The 19,925-nt window shown below is 38.5% G+C and overlaps 1 protein-coding gene across 1 annotated transcript in view; it reads left to right on the top strand.

Moving 5' to 3' along the window:
- Positions 1-19,925, top strand: part of LOC124435893 (hydrocephalus-inducing protein-like) — a 103,326-nt gene that overhangs the window by 30,664 nt on the left and 52,737 nt on the right. The window contains 8 exon segments of the mRNA XM_046985826.1: positions 1,071-1,344; positions 2,748-2,899; positions 4,801-4,843; positions 5,147-5,293; positions 10,837-11,076; positions 11,721-12,021; positions 14,997-15,257; positions 16,902-17,296. Coding sequence (XP_046841782.1) covers positions 1,071-1,344; positions 2,748-2,899; positions 4,801-4,843; positions 5,147-5,293; positions 10,837-11,076; positions 11,721-12,021; positions 14,997-15,257; positions 16,902-17,296 — 1,813 coding nt within the window.

Here is a 19,925-nt window from a genome sequence, read left to right as displayed (position 1 = left end):
CTTATGCTAAAGTTGACCTTTTGCAAAACTACTATGGATTGGCAGTGAGAGAGAACCTGCATGACATAGATAAAATGGCAAAAGCAATCAAGGCATCCCTTTATCATGTGGCATCAAGTGATGATGACCCTCCACATGAACTTTGCCACGACACTGAAGACAGTTGGTGCGGATACAAGAAAGACCCTACAACATACCATCATAAGAATGGTATACCTAAAGGTTTTGTTGAGCTCATTGAACCCATTTAGGAAAGTCTAAGTGACGAAAGCTTGTTGGAAAAGTGTACACATGGTTTGACGCAAAATGTGAATGAGTGTCTGAACGGGCTAATATGGGAAAGATGTCCAAAGTCCGCATATGTGGAGCAGGAAACTAGAGCACTTTCAAGCTACTTGGCTGTGCTTAAGTTCAATGAAGGAGATATATTATTCCTCAAATTATTTAGTGACTTAGACATACTACCTGTCATGTTTACTACAAATGGTGCATTGCATTGTGATACCAATCGAATCAAATTATCCTCGAAGAAGAGCAGAGAGAAGGTAAAAAAAGAAGAAAAAAACTTAGGCATACAAGAAAGAATTATGTAGATAGGTGTGAACAGAATGAAGGAAAAACTTAGGAAGCTGATGCCTTCTAGTCTCAGTAAGATCATTATAAAACTTTAAATGCTAATTTCTCCTTTTCCTTATTTCCTGTTAGAAGGAAACCTTTGTGAGACGATTACTTTTTCAATATTTGTTGTGAAAAGCTCAAATTTTTTGTGGTAATAGTTAGTAACTGAATCTAATGCATGACACTTTTAAAAATTTGATAATGTTTAATAATAATGAAACTATCACTGCAAATGTATACGAACTCAGGAAAAGCAGATGTTTATCGTAAATACCGTAAATTTTGCCATCTTTTACGATGGCGGCTTGCATTACTTGTAACTATCGAATTTTGGCGGAGTCACATATCTAGTAGATTGAGTTCTAGTTCATTATGTAAAACCCTTTGACTGGATCATCACGACGTCTTGGTAACTTCATGGCAACATTTTTGAGGATGATTTTACCTTCTAGGGCCCAGCTTCTTGATTATGTTCTCGATTTTGGTTTTGTAATTTGCGGCACCACAAGGGAACACACGATCCATGCTACGAATTGTGGGTATTTCCCGGCATCCTTCAGTGCAGATAAGCAAGCACTGTACAACTCAGGTTTTTCTATCCATATGGACCGCGTCAAGAACCTGCCTGGATTTCCTGATCCGGAGACAATCACCATCACCATTGTCTTTGATCCGAGGTCCACCAATGTTCCTCAAGGTCCTGTAAGAACCCGCGTTGCTATCAATGTAAGTACTGTAGAACCTGTATTAAGCGGCACCGTTTTAAGCGGTCACCCTGTGTTAAGCCGTCATGTGGCAAAGTCTCGAAAAATTCATAATATAAATACTATTAAAGTGACCTTTATTAAACGGTCACCTCTATTAAGCGGACGCGGTCACCTTTTCCAATGTCCCAAACGTAATTTTTCATTGTTTGGAAACTGTATTAAGCTGTCAGATTAAGTAAATACACCCCATAATAAAATATTTAATTAATATTTTTTCTGGAACATGTCACTTATACTGTATACATGTTTTTATATTGTATTTATCTTCCGTAATGACTCAAAAGAGTCAACAATATTTTCTGTTTGTGTGAACGAATTACACCAGCAATTTAAACTTTTCTTACGTCCTTCAGCCATTGACAAGAAAACATATCTCCAAGAAAGGGATATATATGTTATAATTTATAAGTGATAACCCCCTTCTCTTTTGACACGCTTGACATTGATTATTTTTGTGCAATTTGAGCCGTGACATTTTTATGTATACTATTTTTAATTTTTACTTCAAACTTAGAAAAAAATTGTTTTATAAAATGTTGTTATTTAGCATGTATGTTAAGTAACAATACCGAACTTAAGTTGTGTGAAATATTACATGTAGCCCGTCTGATGATTTTCGTGAAGACCTGTATTAAGCGGTCAACCTGTATTAAATGATCACACAAGAAATCCCCAAGGGTGACCGCTTAGTACAGGCTCTACTTTAGTTCTTTTAAAAATTAGGGATAACTACTCATCGTTGATTGTTCTAACTATGTAGCAAGTTGTCTTCCATTTACCTTAAACGATTTTGTCGAACAATAAACGATTTCATGTGCGGAAAAGTACTAAATTTAGCTGCCGTTCAGCTTGATTTTATATTGGTATACGGGTGTTAGTCTTGGCTTACTTAGTTAAGTTTTATTAGTAAAAGTCTGGTGCTTTCTTATAGGATGACTATTAATCTAACCGAACGACAATTTATTCCCCCATGTTACGTTAAAGTGTGTGTCAACAAAGATTCATTAATGCATTCAAAAAATAACGATGTAAACAAAAACAAAAGCGTGCAATGCATCTTGGTTGACGCACATTGTTCAAAGTATGATTACCTGCAGTGGCCAGCTCGATCTTCTTTTTTCAAATCGGCAAACCTTAACGGCATGCGGGTTGTCGAGGTTTCGGTTTCACGTAAACGCCAAACTAAAACTTTCTACTGCTTGGAATGCACCTTTTATGTGAGTGCTGTTAGCCCTGCGACATAATTAAGGTTTAATGTTGTTTTATCAATTAAACAAGACTGAAGAGCTGAATTTTGTATTTATCACCGGCTCTAGGGTGGTAGGTGACAGTCTGTTGATCCTCTTAACGTATACGTTTTAGATTTTTAACGGTCCTATAATTGGCATCGTATTGAAAGCGATTGTTGTCATGCCTGACTTGGGTTTATCGACAAACATTCTTGACTTCGGTAACGTCCAATGTGGACAGTGCAAACTGATGACATTACAGCTATTTAATGACCAGCAAGTCAGGTGAGCAATCATATTATATAATTTTGGCACGAATGGTATGCCATATCTTGATATCTGTTTCTATGTGATGGCTAGCTTTATGTTAACTATGAAATTTTATGTTACGATATGTCATGACACACTATCGCGCATTACACTATGGATGTCATGTTATCGACGCTATTCTTTGGTTGTCATACATTATGTGTTACGTTAAGAGCAAAGTGTTGTTACTCAGTGTTCGAATTGAGGTGCTATTTTTAGTCTGTAGATTTTGCACGGTAGGTTGCGCTAGGCAATGCATGTTATCTCTAAGCAATATACGTAGCGTGGCCAGGCAATGGAGGCAGGCAAACTAGACGATACGGCTTTAGGCTATTTAGTTTACATCTCTTTAAAAGCAATAGTAAGAGGTGCGTCATGGCATTTCGCCATGGCATCTTTCTTGCACCTGTCTCACTGGTACTATTGAACAGTGGAATTTATATGGAAGGGTTGCGAAAAATTTTAATTCCTGTGCTTCAAAGCCGCACGCAGAGCAGTTTTAATGCTTGTTGGCTACATGGGACGTGGAACGCAGCCAACAAGTTAAAGGCAGTTAATGATGATGGTAGAAAGGAAGTTGGGATCACAAATAGCTACTTCAGAGCTACGGCATCTAATACTAGTTGGCTAATTATTACTGGAAGTCAGGAGTTTGAAGTTACTTTTACAAAATGGAGTAACTTAGCATACGTTTCTTCTAAGACATCGTCAAATTTTCGCGAGCGATTTGTGTAAAGGACGCCACCACATCTTATAGTATAACACACCCAAAAAGAACAAAATCTACATATAAGTTTTCGTGTAGCCGAAATTTTTAAATATCTCAAAAAATTATTTATAAAATTCCTTCAATGTTCAACATAATACTTCTTGAATGAATAACAATCGTCAAACAAAAAATCAGAAAAATTCACCGAACCAAAAAATGATACAGTCAATTCCTTAACAACTAGACAATAAAAATGTAAAAGAAAATAAATCATGGTTGCCATCTCAACACAAATAGTTATTCTAATCAAGCATCTTTAAGACTTTACTGGCATTCTTGAATATTCCCGCATAGTTCATATTTCCAAAGTTTGAGTGTGTTTGATCAAAATAAAGTTGTAAGTGAAGGCTACCTGAGACACCCGAATCTCGAGTGAACTGTAGGGAGCCTCGTTAAGATGCAAATATTAAGGATAATTACTTCCGTCGTAGATTGAAGCGGAAGTGAAAGGCGCATGCTACGCCATTTTAAAGACGTCTTAGACGAAACGTCGTGTTTGCTAAATCACTTTATTAGTCACTATGTAGGCAATGTCGGCTGTGATTTGTCAGCTACCTGCAGATAATTCTCGATATCTATAGGAATGACGTCTTATCTGCAGATAAGACGTCATTTATTAGACGTCATTTATTATAGACGTCATTTATTTTCTTGATTTATTATCTACATTTATGGATTGGACGCCATTGAAAGCCAGTTTTGAAAAAAAATCAAACAACAGCGATGTTTGCCACAGTTTCTAACAAAGAGGTGAAAGCTTTTAAACAAAAGGATGTGGAAAACACTAAAAAAGCGGAGAAGTTGGCTTTGAACATATTTACAACATATTTAAACGAAACGAACTTGAATAAACCGTCTGATAAAAACAAATTAGCGAAGGTTTCAAAAATTTTTTATATGATGTGATTTAATAATATTTTAGTTAGTTAAAGTGAACAATAAAACAATTATGAATATATCTTGATATCATGCTCAACCTCATCCAATAATTGTTTATCAATAACATTGATAAACGCCTGTCCTGATTTTTTGATGCCCTAATTTAAATGAGGCCACCCAGAGTATTTGTTTTATATTATCCACTTACGACATTGTGTTTTCTGTTTAGTTGCCATTGGTCGTCCGAGTCTTTAGGAGGAAAGAAAAAAAAGGTTGATGTTTTAGAATTACTCCCAGGAAAAACTGATGTCAATTTTCGTCGCACATTTTACATACATTTTGTTACTTGAGACGCACGGAATTATTTTTTTAAAGATTTGGTTATTTTCGCATTTTAGTCGCATGAGAGTTCATAGTAGTTATATGGTGTGATATGCATGTGAAATAAGCAGTTATATGGTGTGATGTGCACGTGAAATAATCAGTTATATGGTGTGAGGTGCACGTGAAATAATCAGTTATATGGTGTAATATGTCCGTGATATAAGCAGACGACGATTTTTTTTTCTTATTAGGTGGAAAAACCACCCCCCCTTCATTTGCGTAAAAGAACAAAAGCGGAGCTACCAAAACCCAAACATTTCGAACTTATGCCAGAATATGGAATATTAGCTCCCGGGCAAAGAATCAACATTCAAGTGAAATTCATGCCTTCTGAAGAGGTATGATTTGTGTAAATGTTTTAATTTGTGAAATCTCCCCGGGTGTCCCTAAAACGGAACCACAGTATAAAAACAATCAGTAGTCTCACTGCATTGTGTAACTTGGTGCTGTATATTTAATAAGATTACTGGCTGCGGCTAGCCATCTCAGTGCTCCTATTGCCCGAAAAAAGCACTTTAGTGGCTGCCACTGTGCTAATCACATGCGTAATAAGATATGCGCTGTACAAAAAATTTCTATACAGTGAGACTATTGTTTGTTTCTCTACTGTGACGGAACCCACATGAATTGATTATGCATACGCTGAAATTCTCATGCCCGATAATTTCATCATCATCATGCAGTCAGTCGTAAGCGACGAGGACTGTTCTATGGTTGGATTGAAGCTCTCCAGGCCGGTCTGTTATCAGCCAATTGCTTCCAGGTTGTCACGTTGATGTCTCTCCTCTTTAGATTTCGTTTCATGACATCTTTGAGTCTGAGTCGAGGTCGGCCTTGGTTTCGTTTCCCTTCTACTAGTTGGCTGTACAATAGCTGGCGTGGTAAACGAGATCTCTCCATACGATGGACATGACCAATCCATCTTAAATTCTTTTGAATCAGCATGTCAGCCATGTGTGGCAGGTCAGTCAGACGGAGAATCTTAGCATTTGCGATCTTGTCCCGCCATGATATCTTCAGAATGTCCCGCAGTTGTCTCATCATATACGCACTCAGTTTCTTCACTTGAAGCCTGTAGATTGTCCATGCCTCTGCTCCATAAAGGAGTGTTGTCAGCACCACCGCCTGATAGACCTTGGCTTTAACTCTGGTCGAGACATGCTTATTTTGCCATAGCCGATCGTTTAGTTGACTGAACGCTGCACTCGCCCTTCCCATTCTGTTCCTCAGCTCCTTTTCAATCTTAGCATTGCTGGAGATTGTACTACCCAGGTAGTTGAAGACTGTGGTCTGGACAAGAGGCTGTCCGTCAATGGTGATTGCACAGGGTTTTGGGGGAGGGAGTAGAAGCTTTACTGGCTGGTAGAGGCACTCAGTCTTTTTGATGTTTATCTTGAGGCTAAACATAGCGGCAGCTTGTGCAAATTTGTCCACCAATGCCTGCATCTCTGCTGCACTGTGAGCAACCAGAGCACAGTCGTCTGCAAAAAAGCATATCTCTGACAAGCTGACGTGTTGTGCGTGTCTTAGCTTTGAAGTGTGAGGCGTTGAATAGGTTCCCATCATGTCTAGTCTGGATGTAGATACCTTCCCTTGTGTCCTCGAAGGCAACCTCCAGCATGGCAGCCAGGTAGAATGAGAACAGTGTCGGAGCCAGCACACACCCTTGCTTTACACCTGTTGAGACAGCGAATCCCTCAGAGCAGTCGCTCCCACGAGTGACTTTAGCTTGCATTCCTTCGTGAAACGCTTTCACGAGATTGATAATCTTATCAGTACAGCCAAACTTTTCAGTACTGCCCACAAGCCGCCTCTAGGGACAGTGTCAAAGGCCTTAGTAAAGTCTATGAAAACTGCATAGAGGGGCATGTTCTGTTCAGTGCATTTCTCCTGAACCTGTCGTAGGCTGAATATCATATCCATGGTACTCCGCCCACTCCGAAATCCACTCTGGGTCTCAGGAATTACTCTGGGACTTATCATTTCGTTCAGACGATTGAGGAGTATTCGAGCCATCACCTTCCCAGCGATTGAGAGTAGAAAAATGCCGCGATAGTTGCCGCACTCTTTACGACTGCCTTTCTTGAATATAGGGACTATATTCGCGTCCTTCCAATCTTGTGGAATCTTCTCTCCTATCCAGATATCTCCGATCACATCTAGCAACCTCTCTTTGAGTGTTGTACCACCATACTTCCATACTTCTGCAGGTATCCCACAACATCCAGGAGCTTTGCTTTCCTTAGTTGCTGCGATCGCCTTCAGAAGTTCATCCATCTTTGGGGGCTCATCCAGTACGTGGACTGTTGGACGTTGGGTGATGCTCGCAAGAGCAGCACTATCCACGTTTCCAGGCAGATTTAACAACTGGTCGAAGTGCTGAGCAAATCTTTCCAGCATCTTCTTGTTGTCTGTCAACACAGTCTCTCCATCAAGAGCGAGCAGTTGGGCAGTACCTCTCTTTGTGGGCCATATACTTCTCTAAGACCTCCATAGAAGGACTTCATGTCGTTTTCTGCTGCGGCGTGCTGCAGTTCCTCTGCTTTAGTCTCCCACCACTGAGACTTCTTCTGTCGGGTGTACTTCTGTAGTTTGCTGCGTGCTGATGCAAGGTTTGCCCTGGTAGACCTGGTGTTTACAGTCAGCTGTCTTGCTTTTGCCTGGTTCCTCTCCTCTAGTAGTCTGTTTAGCTCCTCGTCTGTTTCGTCAAACCAGTCCTGGTGCTTGCGTTTCGGTTTGCCTAGGATTTCTTTTGCTGTATTAAATACTGTATCCCTTAACGTCTCCCACTTCCCTACAACATCCGAGTCTCCTGTTGAGCTCTCCTGTAGTGATGTTGTCATACTTCTCTGAAAGTCTTTGCGCACACTGTCACACTTCAGTCTGGCCACGTTGAGATTGTACCTGTGCTGTCCTCCAGTTTTCTTGACTTGTTTCCTTAGTGAGAAGGCGATTTTGGACAGCACCATGTTATGATCTGTGTTGCAATCAGCCCCTCTAAATGCTCTGGTGTTGACTATGTCCCTCTGGTCTCTCTGCCTAGTGATCACGTAGTCGATGAGGTGCCAGTGCTTAGACCTCGGGTGCATCCATGTCGTCTTGTGGGTGTGCTTATGCTTGAAAACAGTGTTGGTTATCACCAGACCATATTCAGAGCACAAGGCTAGGAGGAGTTCTCCATTGGTGTTGCACTTGCCCACGCCATAATGTCCCAATACTCCAGGCCAGTTTTCCACTTCATCTCCAACTCTGGCATTTAAGTCTCCGGCTATAATGAGCTTATCGGTGCTGGGCACTTCTCTGATAGTTTCCCTCAACTTCTGATAGAAATCTTCCTTTATCTCATCAGGGTTAGTCATGGTCGGGGCGTAGACACTAACAATAGTAGCCCACACCGTCCCCTGCAGAGGAAGGCGTAGAGTGATTATTCTGTCGCTTACAGCTACCGGTTCTTGTTCCAACTTCTGGGCGATTTGGTTTCTTATAGCAAAACCAACTCCAGCCTCTCTTTTCTCCCTCTCCTCTCTTCCACTCCAGAAAAAGGTGTATCCTTGGTCAACCAAGCTGCCACTTAGAGCCAGCCGGGTTTCACTCAGTGCTGCCACGTCGATGCTGTACCTTGACAACTCCCTTGCTGCTAGCGCTGTTTGCCTTTCCGGTCGTTTAGATCCAGGTCGATCAAGCAGCGTCCTCACGTTCCATCCTGCGAGTCTCAGATGTTTCTTGATGTCCTCCTTGCGGTCCACCTTGCGTCCTAGCTTACTTCTCACTGGTCGCCGGAGCGGGAGCGGACCAGCGCGAACCTTGGTAACCCGGGCGACGTTCGAGCCGGTATCATGTCTAGCTTCCTTATTCATTTCCATAGAACTGCATGCAAAATGTTAAGTGGCACTGGCTTTTGCATTACCAGGACACTCTCTCGGTGGGGCACTGCTGTTCTCCAGCGGGCAAGAACAAGTCAGGACGTGCTGGCAACAATACTCCACTGCAGGGACTGCCAATCCAGTTGTCGTTGACTGAACATGGTTGCCTTTACGGGGTCCCATCTCCGTAGTGAGTTGTTTGAGGTTCACCTTCCTTTAGCCTTTAGTCTTAGCAAAGACCTTTCCCACAAGGCAGTGGGGGTTTGCTGAAAGCAGGTGTCAGATGGTCACAAGACTCCATAGTGCCTGTGGCTTTTTAGACAGTTGTTGTTTTTGTATTGTCAGGGTGTCTGACCATCCTTCCATCGCCATAGGCAATGGTGAGTCAGATTTGTCGCCGACTTTTCGACCATGACACAGATGGTACTCGCTAACATGTTAGAGTCGTCAGCCTTCATTGCCGGAAGGTCTTCATGCACTTGGGTGAGATGACACCCGCCTACACCTGGAGAATCCAGAGTGCAGCTCGCTCACATAGTTTCGCCGTCCAGCCGAGGACGTTACCGGGGGATGGCCGTTGCCGTGCACAAGCAACTACTTGGAGCCATATGTGAGCTAGACAGGTGGTGAGGGCCAATGCTCTGAGCCATGCACAAATGCATGCGGCTGCCCAGGGTACAGAGGTACTACCCCTAACACCTGCCCGATAATTTAATTAACTTAATATACATGCATCAATTGCAATAAACATTTCTAGAGAAAAGATGCAGATTTTTACGTTTGCCAATATCTTTATACCATACTTACAAATGATTTTTAGCTTTTACCGTGTAATGTTGTTAACTGCAGTTATCAATTATTTCAAAAGTCGACTGCTTATACACTCCGATCTTCATACAGTGGAAAGTTCACATATAGTTGTAATTGTTGTAATTCTATCGACGATGAAGGTTTACTACAATTACAATTATATGTGAACCCATGTTATATTTGTTTTAATTTAATCGCAGACAAATTGGGAGATGTTGAACTTGTCCAACTTTTACAACTATGACAGTCACCGGCAAAAAAATTATATGTGAATGTTTATCGGCGATAGCACTTGATTTTTTTTCAATTTCTTATACGTCAAATGATCAAAATTATTTGATCAAACCTTGCCGTTGAGTGAGCTTGTCACAAAAACATAACCCGGGCATAATTTTTCAAATATAAGCGACGAGAAGCCGCATGTGAATTTGATACTAATATGCAAATATCGCCTGAATTGTATGTTGAAATGTTTCGCCGATGAAATTACAACTATTTCTGAAGAAGGCATTACAGACTCCTCTTGTAACCGATGACTGCTTTTATGTCCCTGCATATGTTTATCAGTTAAATATTTTCCAACCTCTCATTAACGGAATGTTCAACTTCACTTATAATAAACAATTATTCGATGAGGTTGAGCATGATATCAAGAATTATTCAGACCGAGGTCAATGTTAACCGCCGAAGCGAAGCTGTTGTTGATAACATTGACCTGATATCATGCGAAAAACGAATTCAATAATTGTCTTATTATTCACCTCAACTAACTGAAGGTGACTAACTATTATTAAAACTGATAAAGGTAAAACATTTTCAAACCTTCGCTAATTTGTCGCAGAAACAAAATTTTTTTTCATGTTCTTCTCGTTTAAATATGCTGTAAATATGTTCAAAGCCAGCTTCGTCGCTTTTTTAGTGTTTACCCCTTCTTTTTTGCTCAAAAGCTTCTGCTTATCATTCCTAGAAACTGTGGTAAACATCGTTGTTTTGAGTTTTTTCAAAACTGGCTTTTAATGGCGTCCATATTTGTAGAAACTGTTATCTGTATGTATGACGTCATAATTGCAGATATCGAGAATTATCTGCATGTAGTTGACCAATTACAGCCAAGAATACTCACATTGTGAATAATAATAGTGCTTATAAGCTCTTATTGTTTGTAAAGTCTTTGCTTTTGTTAACCGTAATGTTGTTGGATTGTTTAGTCCATCTACAATCAAAAATTGAAGATAGACATTGCGCAGAGCACAAACAAACACGTCATCTCTGTGCATGGCGAAGGCAGCGAACCTAAAGTAGAATTCGTATCATCAGTTCTTGAGTTCGGTCCCATTCTTCCTCATTCATTTGGCGACGACAAAGAAGTGACCATAAAAAATCCTTCGTTGTTTCCTGTAGAAATTTATTCTCTGGAATTCGATAAGCTCTATTTGGAAGAAGAGAAGGTAGATATTACGTTGTTGTGTGGTGTGGTCTGGTGTGATGTGGTGTGGTGCGGTGTGTTGTATTGTGTCGTATTGTGGTTTGGTGTAGTGTGTTGTGTTTGTTATGGTATGCTGTGGTGTGACGTGTTGTGTTGTGCGTGTTGTAGTTTGTAGTGGTGTAGTGTTTTGTGATGTGGCGTTTTGCGGTGTGCTATGTTGTGATGTGGTGAAGCATGTTGTGGTGTGTTGTGATGTGGTATGGTGTGTTTCAGTGTGGTGTGGTCTGTTTTGGACTAGTGTGCTATGTTGTAGTATAGTGAGGTGTGGTGTGATATGGTGTAGTGTGCTGTGTTGTTGTGTTGTATTGTATTGTGTTGTGTTATGTTGTGTTGTATTATGTTGTGTTGTGCTATATTATGTTGTGTTGTATTATATTATGTTGTGTTGTATTGTATTCTGTTGTGTTCTGTTGTATTATGTTGTGTTGTGTTATGTTGTGTTGTGCTGTGCTTTGTTGTGCTGCGTTGCGTTGTGCTGCATTGCGTCATGTCGTGTTGCGTTTTGTTGTCTTGTCTTAAATTGAAACAATCATACCTTGGATAGTTAGAATATTTTTAAATACTTATTCAGAACTTTATACATAACAGTCAACTTATATTTTGTAGATTCTACGCGCGATGAAGGGGTACGATGAATACAACACCATTCTTTTACCACCAAGGAAAGCTGGTGATCAACTTCCATCCGAGATTTCTGGACATTATTACGAGCAGGAGAAAATGAAGGAACAAAACGATAAGAAGAAAGCTGAAACTGCCGCAAAAATCTTTGACGATCAGTTGAGGAATAGTCTAGTGGATATGGAGACATCACCTCATTCAGAACTTTCTCAATCTGCTCTTGACGTAAATGGAGCCAATGAAGAAGCTGTAAAAACAGTGCAAGAGTGTAACGAAGTTTTTAAAGGTAATTTTTTCACGAGTTTACACTGTGACAAACATTTTAACAACGGTTGCTAAATTTTTAAAAAAATTTAGGTTTGACCATTTTGCCTTTTCTACGGTTTTGATTTGTATTTGTTAGCGATGATCCATACATGCTACGGTTTGCCATTGTTGCGTAAATACTCTCTTTATCATAAAAGTATCTTTTTTTTGTATTTTTTCAATAGCACTTATTCACATCATCAAACAATCAACAACTAAGCACACTTCTTTTGACCAATCCACCATACACAATTGACACCCGCACATCAACATCTCTATAAAAATATGATGACGTAAGAACCAGACAACAAATTCGGCGAACCTGACTTTCACCCTTGTGAAAATGACTACCGCTAAGGTTGTCGAAGCGTCAATCAATATCAACATCAACAGCCCTTCTCGAGACTTTACTAACCTGGACGATCTATATCTACGAACAATGTAAAATAATAACCACTCGCACAGCCATCCTGAGACTTTAGTCTTGCTATGCAAATTTTTCTGTATTCACACACTTTAAAAACAATATATTTCTAAAGAAATAAATGATTTAATAATCTGCAACACAAGCGATTTTTGTCACTCGATTTTTTGAAATTATCAACAAACGTTAAAAATCTTCTGTTTAGCCACCTTGGAACGTGCGATCCGACATCCAGTAAAAACCGTCAAAGTTGATACTTATAAATTTGAATAAGTTGAATATTTTTCGACAATTCGAACGATTTTATCATGTGTATCATGCACCTCAACTGAACAGCAGGACACGAGAAAAACTGCTTCTGGGCAATGAGACGCAAACTTGAAATTGATGTTTACTAATAAACACTGCCAAAATGGTCGTCAATGTAAAAAAATTTGTCATACGTGTAGCAATCACCTTGGTATGACAATTTTAAAAAATCGCGTCGAAAAAATCGCTCATGTAGCCCCCGCTTTATCATGATCAAAACCTGTTGGCTGCCTACGCTATCAATAATAACCGTGTCTGATAGTCTATTCGATTAAGTATGAACTCGAGAAAAAAATTCAAAAGATTCTTGTGTCCTTGATATTAAAAAAACTCAAGTAAATACAGTAAACTTTTATTTCCTAATTGAAGAACTGCCGAACTTGGCAACTTACGATAGCGTTCGAATTAGACAAAACTCAAACGGACTGCAGGAATATAAGTAAAAGCTTATGGACACGATGCTTTTGTTTAAGTTAAACTCTGCCTTTGACTTTGATTTCAGCTTTCAAATTCTTTTAGTGATTGAATGTTTTTGTTGTTTTTAAAGGAAATTGTGAATATTAGGGAATACGGAACTCTTTGAAACTTGCCATAGCGATGAGAGCCAAACAGGCTTAAAGGACGTGCATGTGAGAATTTTTGAATCTTCGTTCATGTTGATTGTTAGCATGCAAAACTTTGGAAAAATAAAGCTCCATAAATGGCAAATCACTGTGCTAGGTACTAGGACAGAAACGTATACCAACAGTTGTACGTTTTGTTGCTTATGTTGTAATTATGATGGCCTGACTTGACTCAATCTGCGTAGTTGCTTCCGTGCTTTCATCTAAGATTTTTACGCCAAATGTTTGCACACTAATTTTTCATGTGCAGAGCTTACATTGCTTAAAGTTTTGGCTGTTAACAATTAACATGAAAGATTTTTCAAAAATGCTCATATGTGCGTTTCAGTACCCCTTATAGCAACCTATGCTACTTTTCATTTATTGGCGTTTTTTTTCTAAAATACTAGAAAACCATGAGCGTTTCAGCTCCAATTTTCCAGCTTTTATATCATCTTATGTTTACGCTCTTCTAAATTATCTTTGACGAAGATATCATCTGGGGAGCAATAGGTAACTCAATAAAGTAAATGGTTTGAACCCGGGAGTATCGTTATGTGTTTGTAAATGATGATCGTCCAGGTTAATAAATCATCATTTACAAACAGGTAACTCAATGTTCAAAAACAGAATCCCGCATGTTAGGATATTAGGTTGTCTTTTGTGGATAACAGAATCACACATGTTAGAATAGTAGGTTGTCTTTTGTGGATAACAGAATCACGCATGTTAGGATATTAGGTTGTCTCTTGTGGATTTGTGGATAACAGAATCACACATTTAAGGATAGTAGGTCGTCTTTTGTGGATAACAGAATCACGCATGTTAGGATATTAGGTTGTCTTTTGTGGATTTGTGGATAACAGAATCACACATTTAGGATAGTAGGTTGTCTTTCGTGGATAACAAAATCACGCATGTTAGGATAGTAGTTTGTGTTTCGTGGATAACAGAATCACGCATGCTAGGATAGTAGGTTGTCTTTCGTGGATAACGGAATCACACATGTTAGGATATTAGGTTGTCTTTCGTGGATAGCAGAATCACGCATGTTAGGATAGTAGGTCGTCTTTTGTGGATAACAGAATCACGCATGTTAGGATATTAGGTTGTCTTTTGTGGATTTGTGGATAACAGAATCACACATGTTAGGATATTAGGTTGTCTTTTTTGGATAACAGAATCACGCATTTTAGGATATTAGGTTGTCTTTTGTGGATAACAGAATCACACATTTAAGGATAGTAGGTCGTCTTTTGTGGATAACAGAATCACGCATGTTAGGATATTAGGTTGTCTTTTGTGGATTTGTGGATAACAGAATCACACATGTAAGGATAGTAGGTTGTCTTTCGTGGATAACAGAATCCTGCATGTTAGGATAGTTAGTGTTTCGTGGATAACAGAATCACGCATGCTAGGATATTAGGTTGTCTTTCGTGGATAACAGAATCACGCATGCTAGGATAGTAGGTTGTCTTTCGTGGATAACGGAATCACACATGTTAGGATATAAGATACACATTAACACAATTCACATTCAACACAAGACTACTCATTGATTTTATATTTAATGATCATAAATTCACTTGACGTTTAATTGCTTGATATTTTTCGTAGATTTTGAAGCGGAACAGACAAACGTAGGTGAGCTTGAGATCACTCCAGTTTCTGCTGCGATTGCCAACTACATCGGAATCGATCTGTCAGCCGAAGGTCGAGCCGCAAGAAACAGACGTGGTATCTCCATTGTGGTTCACGGCGCTCCTTTATCGGGAAAAACCAACACTGCTATTCATCTTTCAAAGATCTATAATGCTGCTTTATTGAACGTCGATGCCGTTGTCACCGAGGCTATACAGTTGGGCTCAACCACTGCAGGTAGTTCTTTCTTCGTCGCTAAATAGATGAATCTCCCCCCCCCCCTTTAATTATCGAGCTGGCTACGCCTTTGAGTTAAGGGTAGTTAGCAAAATAAGAATTTGTATGAACATTGTAAGTTTATAACTTTCCCAGTGAACAAACCATTTCAAAAATTTTAATATACACGACAAATGACGTCACATTACATAATGGAGTTGAATTATCTTGAATGTTTTGTTACATGTTAGTTTAAAAGGAGTCGCTGGAATTTTGTCTACCCCCCCCCCAAAAAAAAAAAAATTATCCCCCAGTTTTTGGAAATATGTCCCCCTTGAAAGAACTGAGTTTCTGTCTTTGTGAAGTCTCTGTTATGATGTAAAATTGTGCATTGGGAATTTGCAGCGATTCATTACGCAATAAACCATTTGCACTTACGTTATTCACTTCCTAGCAATCGTTGACGCCTTTGCTGTGTAAATCAGACAGTACAAAAACTTCAACATCCAAAAATAAAAAATAGATAAGATTAAACTCTTTGTTAGAGACTGCTTCCATTTTAAGAGTTATGAAAGCGCAATTTAAATAGGAAAATTTTCGTTTTATTTGCCCTTTAAGACTAGTTAGCATTATAGCAACGTTTATAAGCATATCTCACTAAGTTTATAACTTCCTTAAAAAGCAGACCATTTAAAACATTTCAAACAAGAATCCTCCGAGCAACACATTAACGTCTTGTTGTCTAAAGATTAGAGCTATTGTATTTATTAAATTGTTCAACTCTGCTTGTTGTGCCTAAAAAACGTTACACTAAAAATCATCCGAATTATTTCTATCCTGATGTTTCTACACATTGCATTTAACTATAGGCGGCCCATAAAATCACTCAAATAGTTTAAACGAACGATAACTCTTCCCATTCTGACGTAACAGACCGTGCACTGCAAACTTTGTATTGATTGACGGTATCTATATTATATATTTACATAAGGTAGGCAACTATCATCGCAGTTATGAACACATGCCTTTATATAAAGTAATAAAAAGTAAAAAACAAACATAAATTTCAAAAAAATATTATATTACTAAAATATAAGATCATTTTCCTACATGAATTCATACTTAGCTTTTAAAAAAGACCACAAAAATCCCGAAAAATATGCGTGGACTTTTCAACTTGTTTGTAAAATTTTTCTGTCATCATGCTGCATGCATCATATTGGTGCATACACCATTTTTTTCAAAAAGACTCTCAATTGCAATTGGCTATGTAGGAAAATTATCCTACTTTTTAGTAATATAATTATTATTTTGAATTTTTATCATTATCTGTATCATTACTTTATATAAAGGAATGTGTTAATAACTGTGATGATAGTCGCCTACCTTAGGTAAAGTTTGCCGCGCGCGGTCTGTTACGTTGGGATGGGGAGAGTTATCGTTCGTTTAAACTATTTAAGTGATTTTTTGGTCCGCCTATGATTTAACTGAATTCTTTCTGCGTATGAGATGATTTCCATTGTATCAGTTTTTCGAGACACCTCCGGTATTACATGCCAATTTTAACGTGAGTTTGTTTTTTTGGGTGGGGGGAAATTGTATCGTCCATTGAAGTATTGCTTTTTCTGTTTATGCATAAAGGGAATTTTTATATTTATTTTTAAGGTTTACGTGCGCGGGAACTTTGTGCCGCATCAGCAAAGTCTGTAAAGGAAGCAGAAGAAGGTAATACGGTACCTGGTGCGCTGAGTATCGAAGCGGTTGCAGCTCACACGGCGCAGACTTCCGGTCCGACTGGGCTTCAGGGCACAGCATCCGGAATCGGGATGCACTCAACGATTAAAGAATCGCGTCGTGCAACCAACTTCTTCGGACCGAAAGGAAGTCAGGGATCCAAAAATCAGCAGCCAGCACAGATGTCTCCACCGACCAGCCCGTCAATTGTCGAACAGCCCCCCCGTAGATTGAGCGTAAGCGCCAGTGTTGCCGGGGAGGATGGCATGTACTCGTGTGTATTGCCTGATGATCTTCTGGTCGAACTGTTAGCTGAAAGAATGCAGGTAAGTTTTTGAACAAGTTTCTTCATTTGGAAGACGTCACTTCGTTCCATAATTTAATAACGAGGACTTATTATAAAAAGTTTATGCATACAGTAAACAATTGTTGCTTCTTGACATTTTTGAAGCAGGCGATACTGAAATGTAGCATTCTTCTCCCTAAGGCGATTGTGCTGGATTGTTTGCATGTTTCCAACAGGAACGAACGTAAACAAATAAACAGCAGATATAAATAACAGCATAAACTCATAAACAATTGATATGAACAATCAACGTAAACACATAAACAATAGATATAAACATCAACATGATCACATAAACAATAGTTTTAAGCAATCAATGTAAACATATAGACAATAGGTGGAAACATAATGGTAAACTCATAAACAATAGATATAAACATCAATGCAAGCAAGTAAACAGTAGATATAAACATCAATGTAATCTCATAAACAGTAAAAATAAACATCAATATAAACACATAAACAATAGGTATAAACATCAACGTGAACACATAAACAATAGATATAATTATCAACGTAAGCACATAAACATCAGATAACATAAAAATTCTTACAAACATCAACTGTAGCGTAGTAAACTCGTTAATGGCAATGGAGGGAGGAGGGGCACATAATCACACATAATCATAAATTCATCTTGTGCCGTATGAAATTATTTTGAAATTGATATGTGCGGATTATCGCATGCATATATGAATATCAGCCACTCCTAATTAACGATTAAACATCAGATGTGAACATTAAACTGATCTCATACTTTATCACTTGTTATTACTTTACAATAATTCGTCGCGTTCGCTGATTAGTCTTTAGCTGAATTTCCAATCGCATTAGCCTGGGTGAACCGATCTAGGCTCATTCAACTTAATTAATCAAAGAGAATTTGCTATTCATACATGAATACATTATTCCAAAGCCATCATCAGAGAACATATATAATATATTAATCCTAACACGGTTCTACTATGCAAATGAAAAACATGTGACTTGGACGAGATTTTAACTCCCACCTTCGGGATACTAGTCCGCCGCTCTACCTGTTGAGCTACCAAGCCCACTGGGATTGGAGACGAGTCAAATCTCTTTTAAACTGTATATGGACGAGAGATTCTCGCCAATATAGCAGTTTACTGGATGGCACCGTGTTTCGACTTTATTCCAAAGCCATCATCAGAGAATATTTATGATGGCTTTGGAATAAAGTCGAAACACGGTGCCATCCAGTAAAATGCTATTGTGGCGAGAATCTCTCGTTCAAAAAATTGAAACGTTTTTTTCGCAATAATGTTGATAAATATTTCTGTTTGCACTGGTTAAGACAAACCTCGGTGACGTTTGTGACAACTCTTGGGCAGGTGCTAATTCTCGACCTTGCATTAGCCTATGCAATCGTAATGAACATCTTTTATTTTTATTCCTGCTCTGGAGCGGCACGCGCAGAGGTTTCGGCTTGCGTATGTCGCGAAATCGACTTAGCTGTATCGGAATGCATTTGGCACTTGCATTGTAATTTTTACAATATAGTGACTGGAGTGACAAAATGTAATTCTTCCTCAACACTATTACTGAAAACCAGGACAAGCAGACAATTTCAAATAATACAAAATAAAACAAATTCCGAAGAGGGACATCTCGTTTTCTTGATATTCAAGATATTACAAGAGTTTGAAACAAAATAATGTGTGTGAAACAGAATCTATTGAATCTGTTTGACGTATTTCGCATTTATTCATGCACAGTTTTGAGTAAGTCGTGAAAGATAGAATTTCGCAACATTTCATCCCACTGTCACATTTGAGAAAGCCATCGTAGCAAAGCTTTCGGCATGACCCTTCATAGCAAAATGAATAACTCCAATCGCAATCTGATAAGTATTTACACTTTTTTGTTGATATACAAACACAACTGTGGAGAAACATAACTAAAAATACGGAAAGAATTGTCGCTTTCTTCATTTGCATTTATATTTTTAATATATTACGTTGCTTTTTTCTGCAAACAGACGAAATTTGATATTCATCGCATAATATGGTTTTCTTGTGATAATGTCGAGGAATCAGATGATTAATATCTGACTTTCAAAACTGCAGCGAGATGATTTTTCCATTGTCTAGTTGCTCATCTCATGGAAATACTTAAAAAAATTTAATTGTGTGATTTCCTTGAATGTGAGTGTAAAAATACCCCCGATAATAATACACCCTGAAATAGTAGTGAGCATCATTTTGTAAATGGCTGAATGCTCTTCTTGTCGACTAATAGTTTATCTCACAGAAAAACTTTGGACACCTTTGATAAAGATCGTATTACATCACTTTACGAAAAATAGAATATTAGTTCGTATTCATGAATATAGTTCAGTTTCAGTCACGTGATGATTATTTACATATATAATCTCTATGCTCACTACTATAGCTACTATTATTATTTTTTGTACTGAATTCCTTTAGTTATATCACTACATTAAATATATATTCGCTCATACGTAGTGATTTTGATCATTATTAATAGGTTATGGGCAGGGATGTATTATTATCACTAATTTGGGGGGGGGGGCTCTAATTCATATATGCATGTTATAAATCCGTAGATAACAATACATTTCAAAA

This window comes from Xenia sp. Carnegie-2017, unplaced genomic scaffold (genome assembly GCF_021976095.1).
Source record: "Xenia sp. Carnegie-2017 unplaced genomic scaffold, XeniaSp_v1 HiC_scaffold_16, whole genome shotgun sequence".
Classification (NCBI taxonomy): domain Eukaryota; kingdom Metazoa; phylum Cnidaria; class Anthozoa; order Malacalcyonacea; family Xeniidae; genus Xenia; species Xenia sp. Carnegie-2017.
This window is presented reverse-complemented; position numbering and strand designations above follow the sequence as displayed.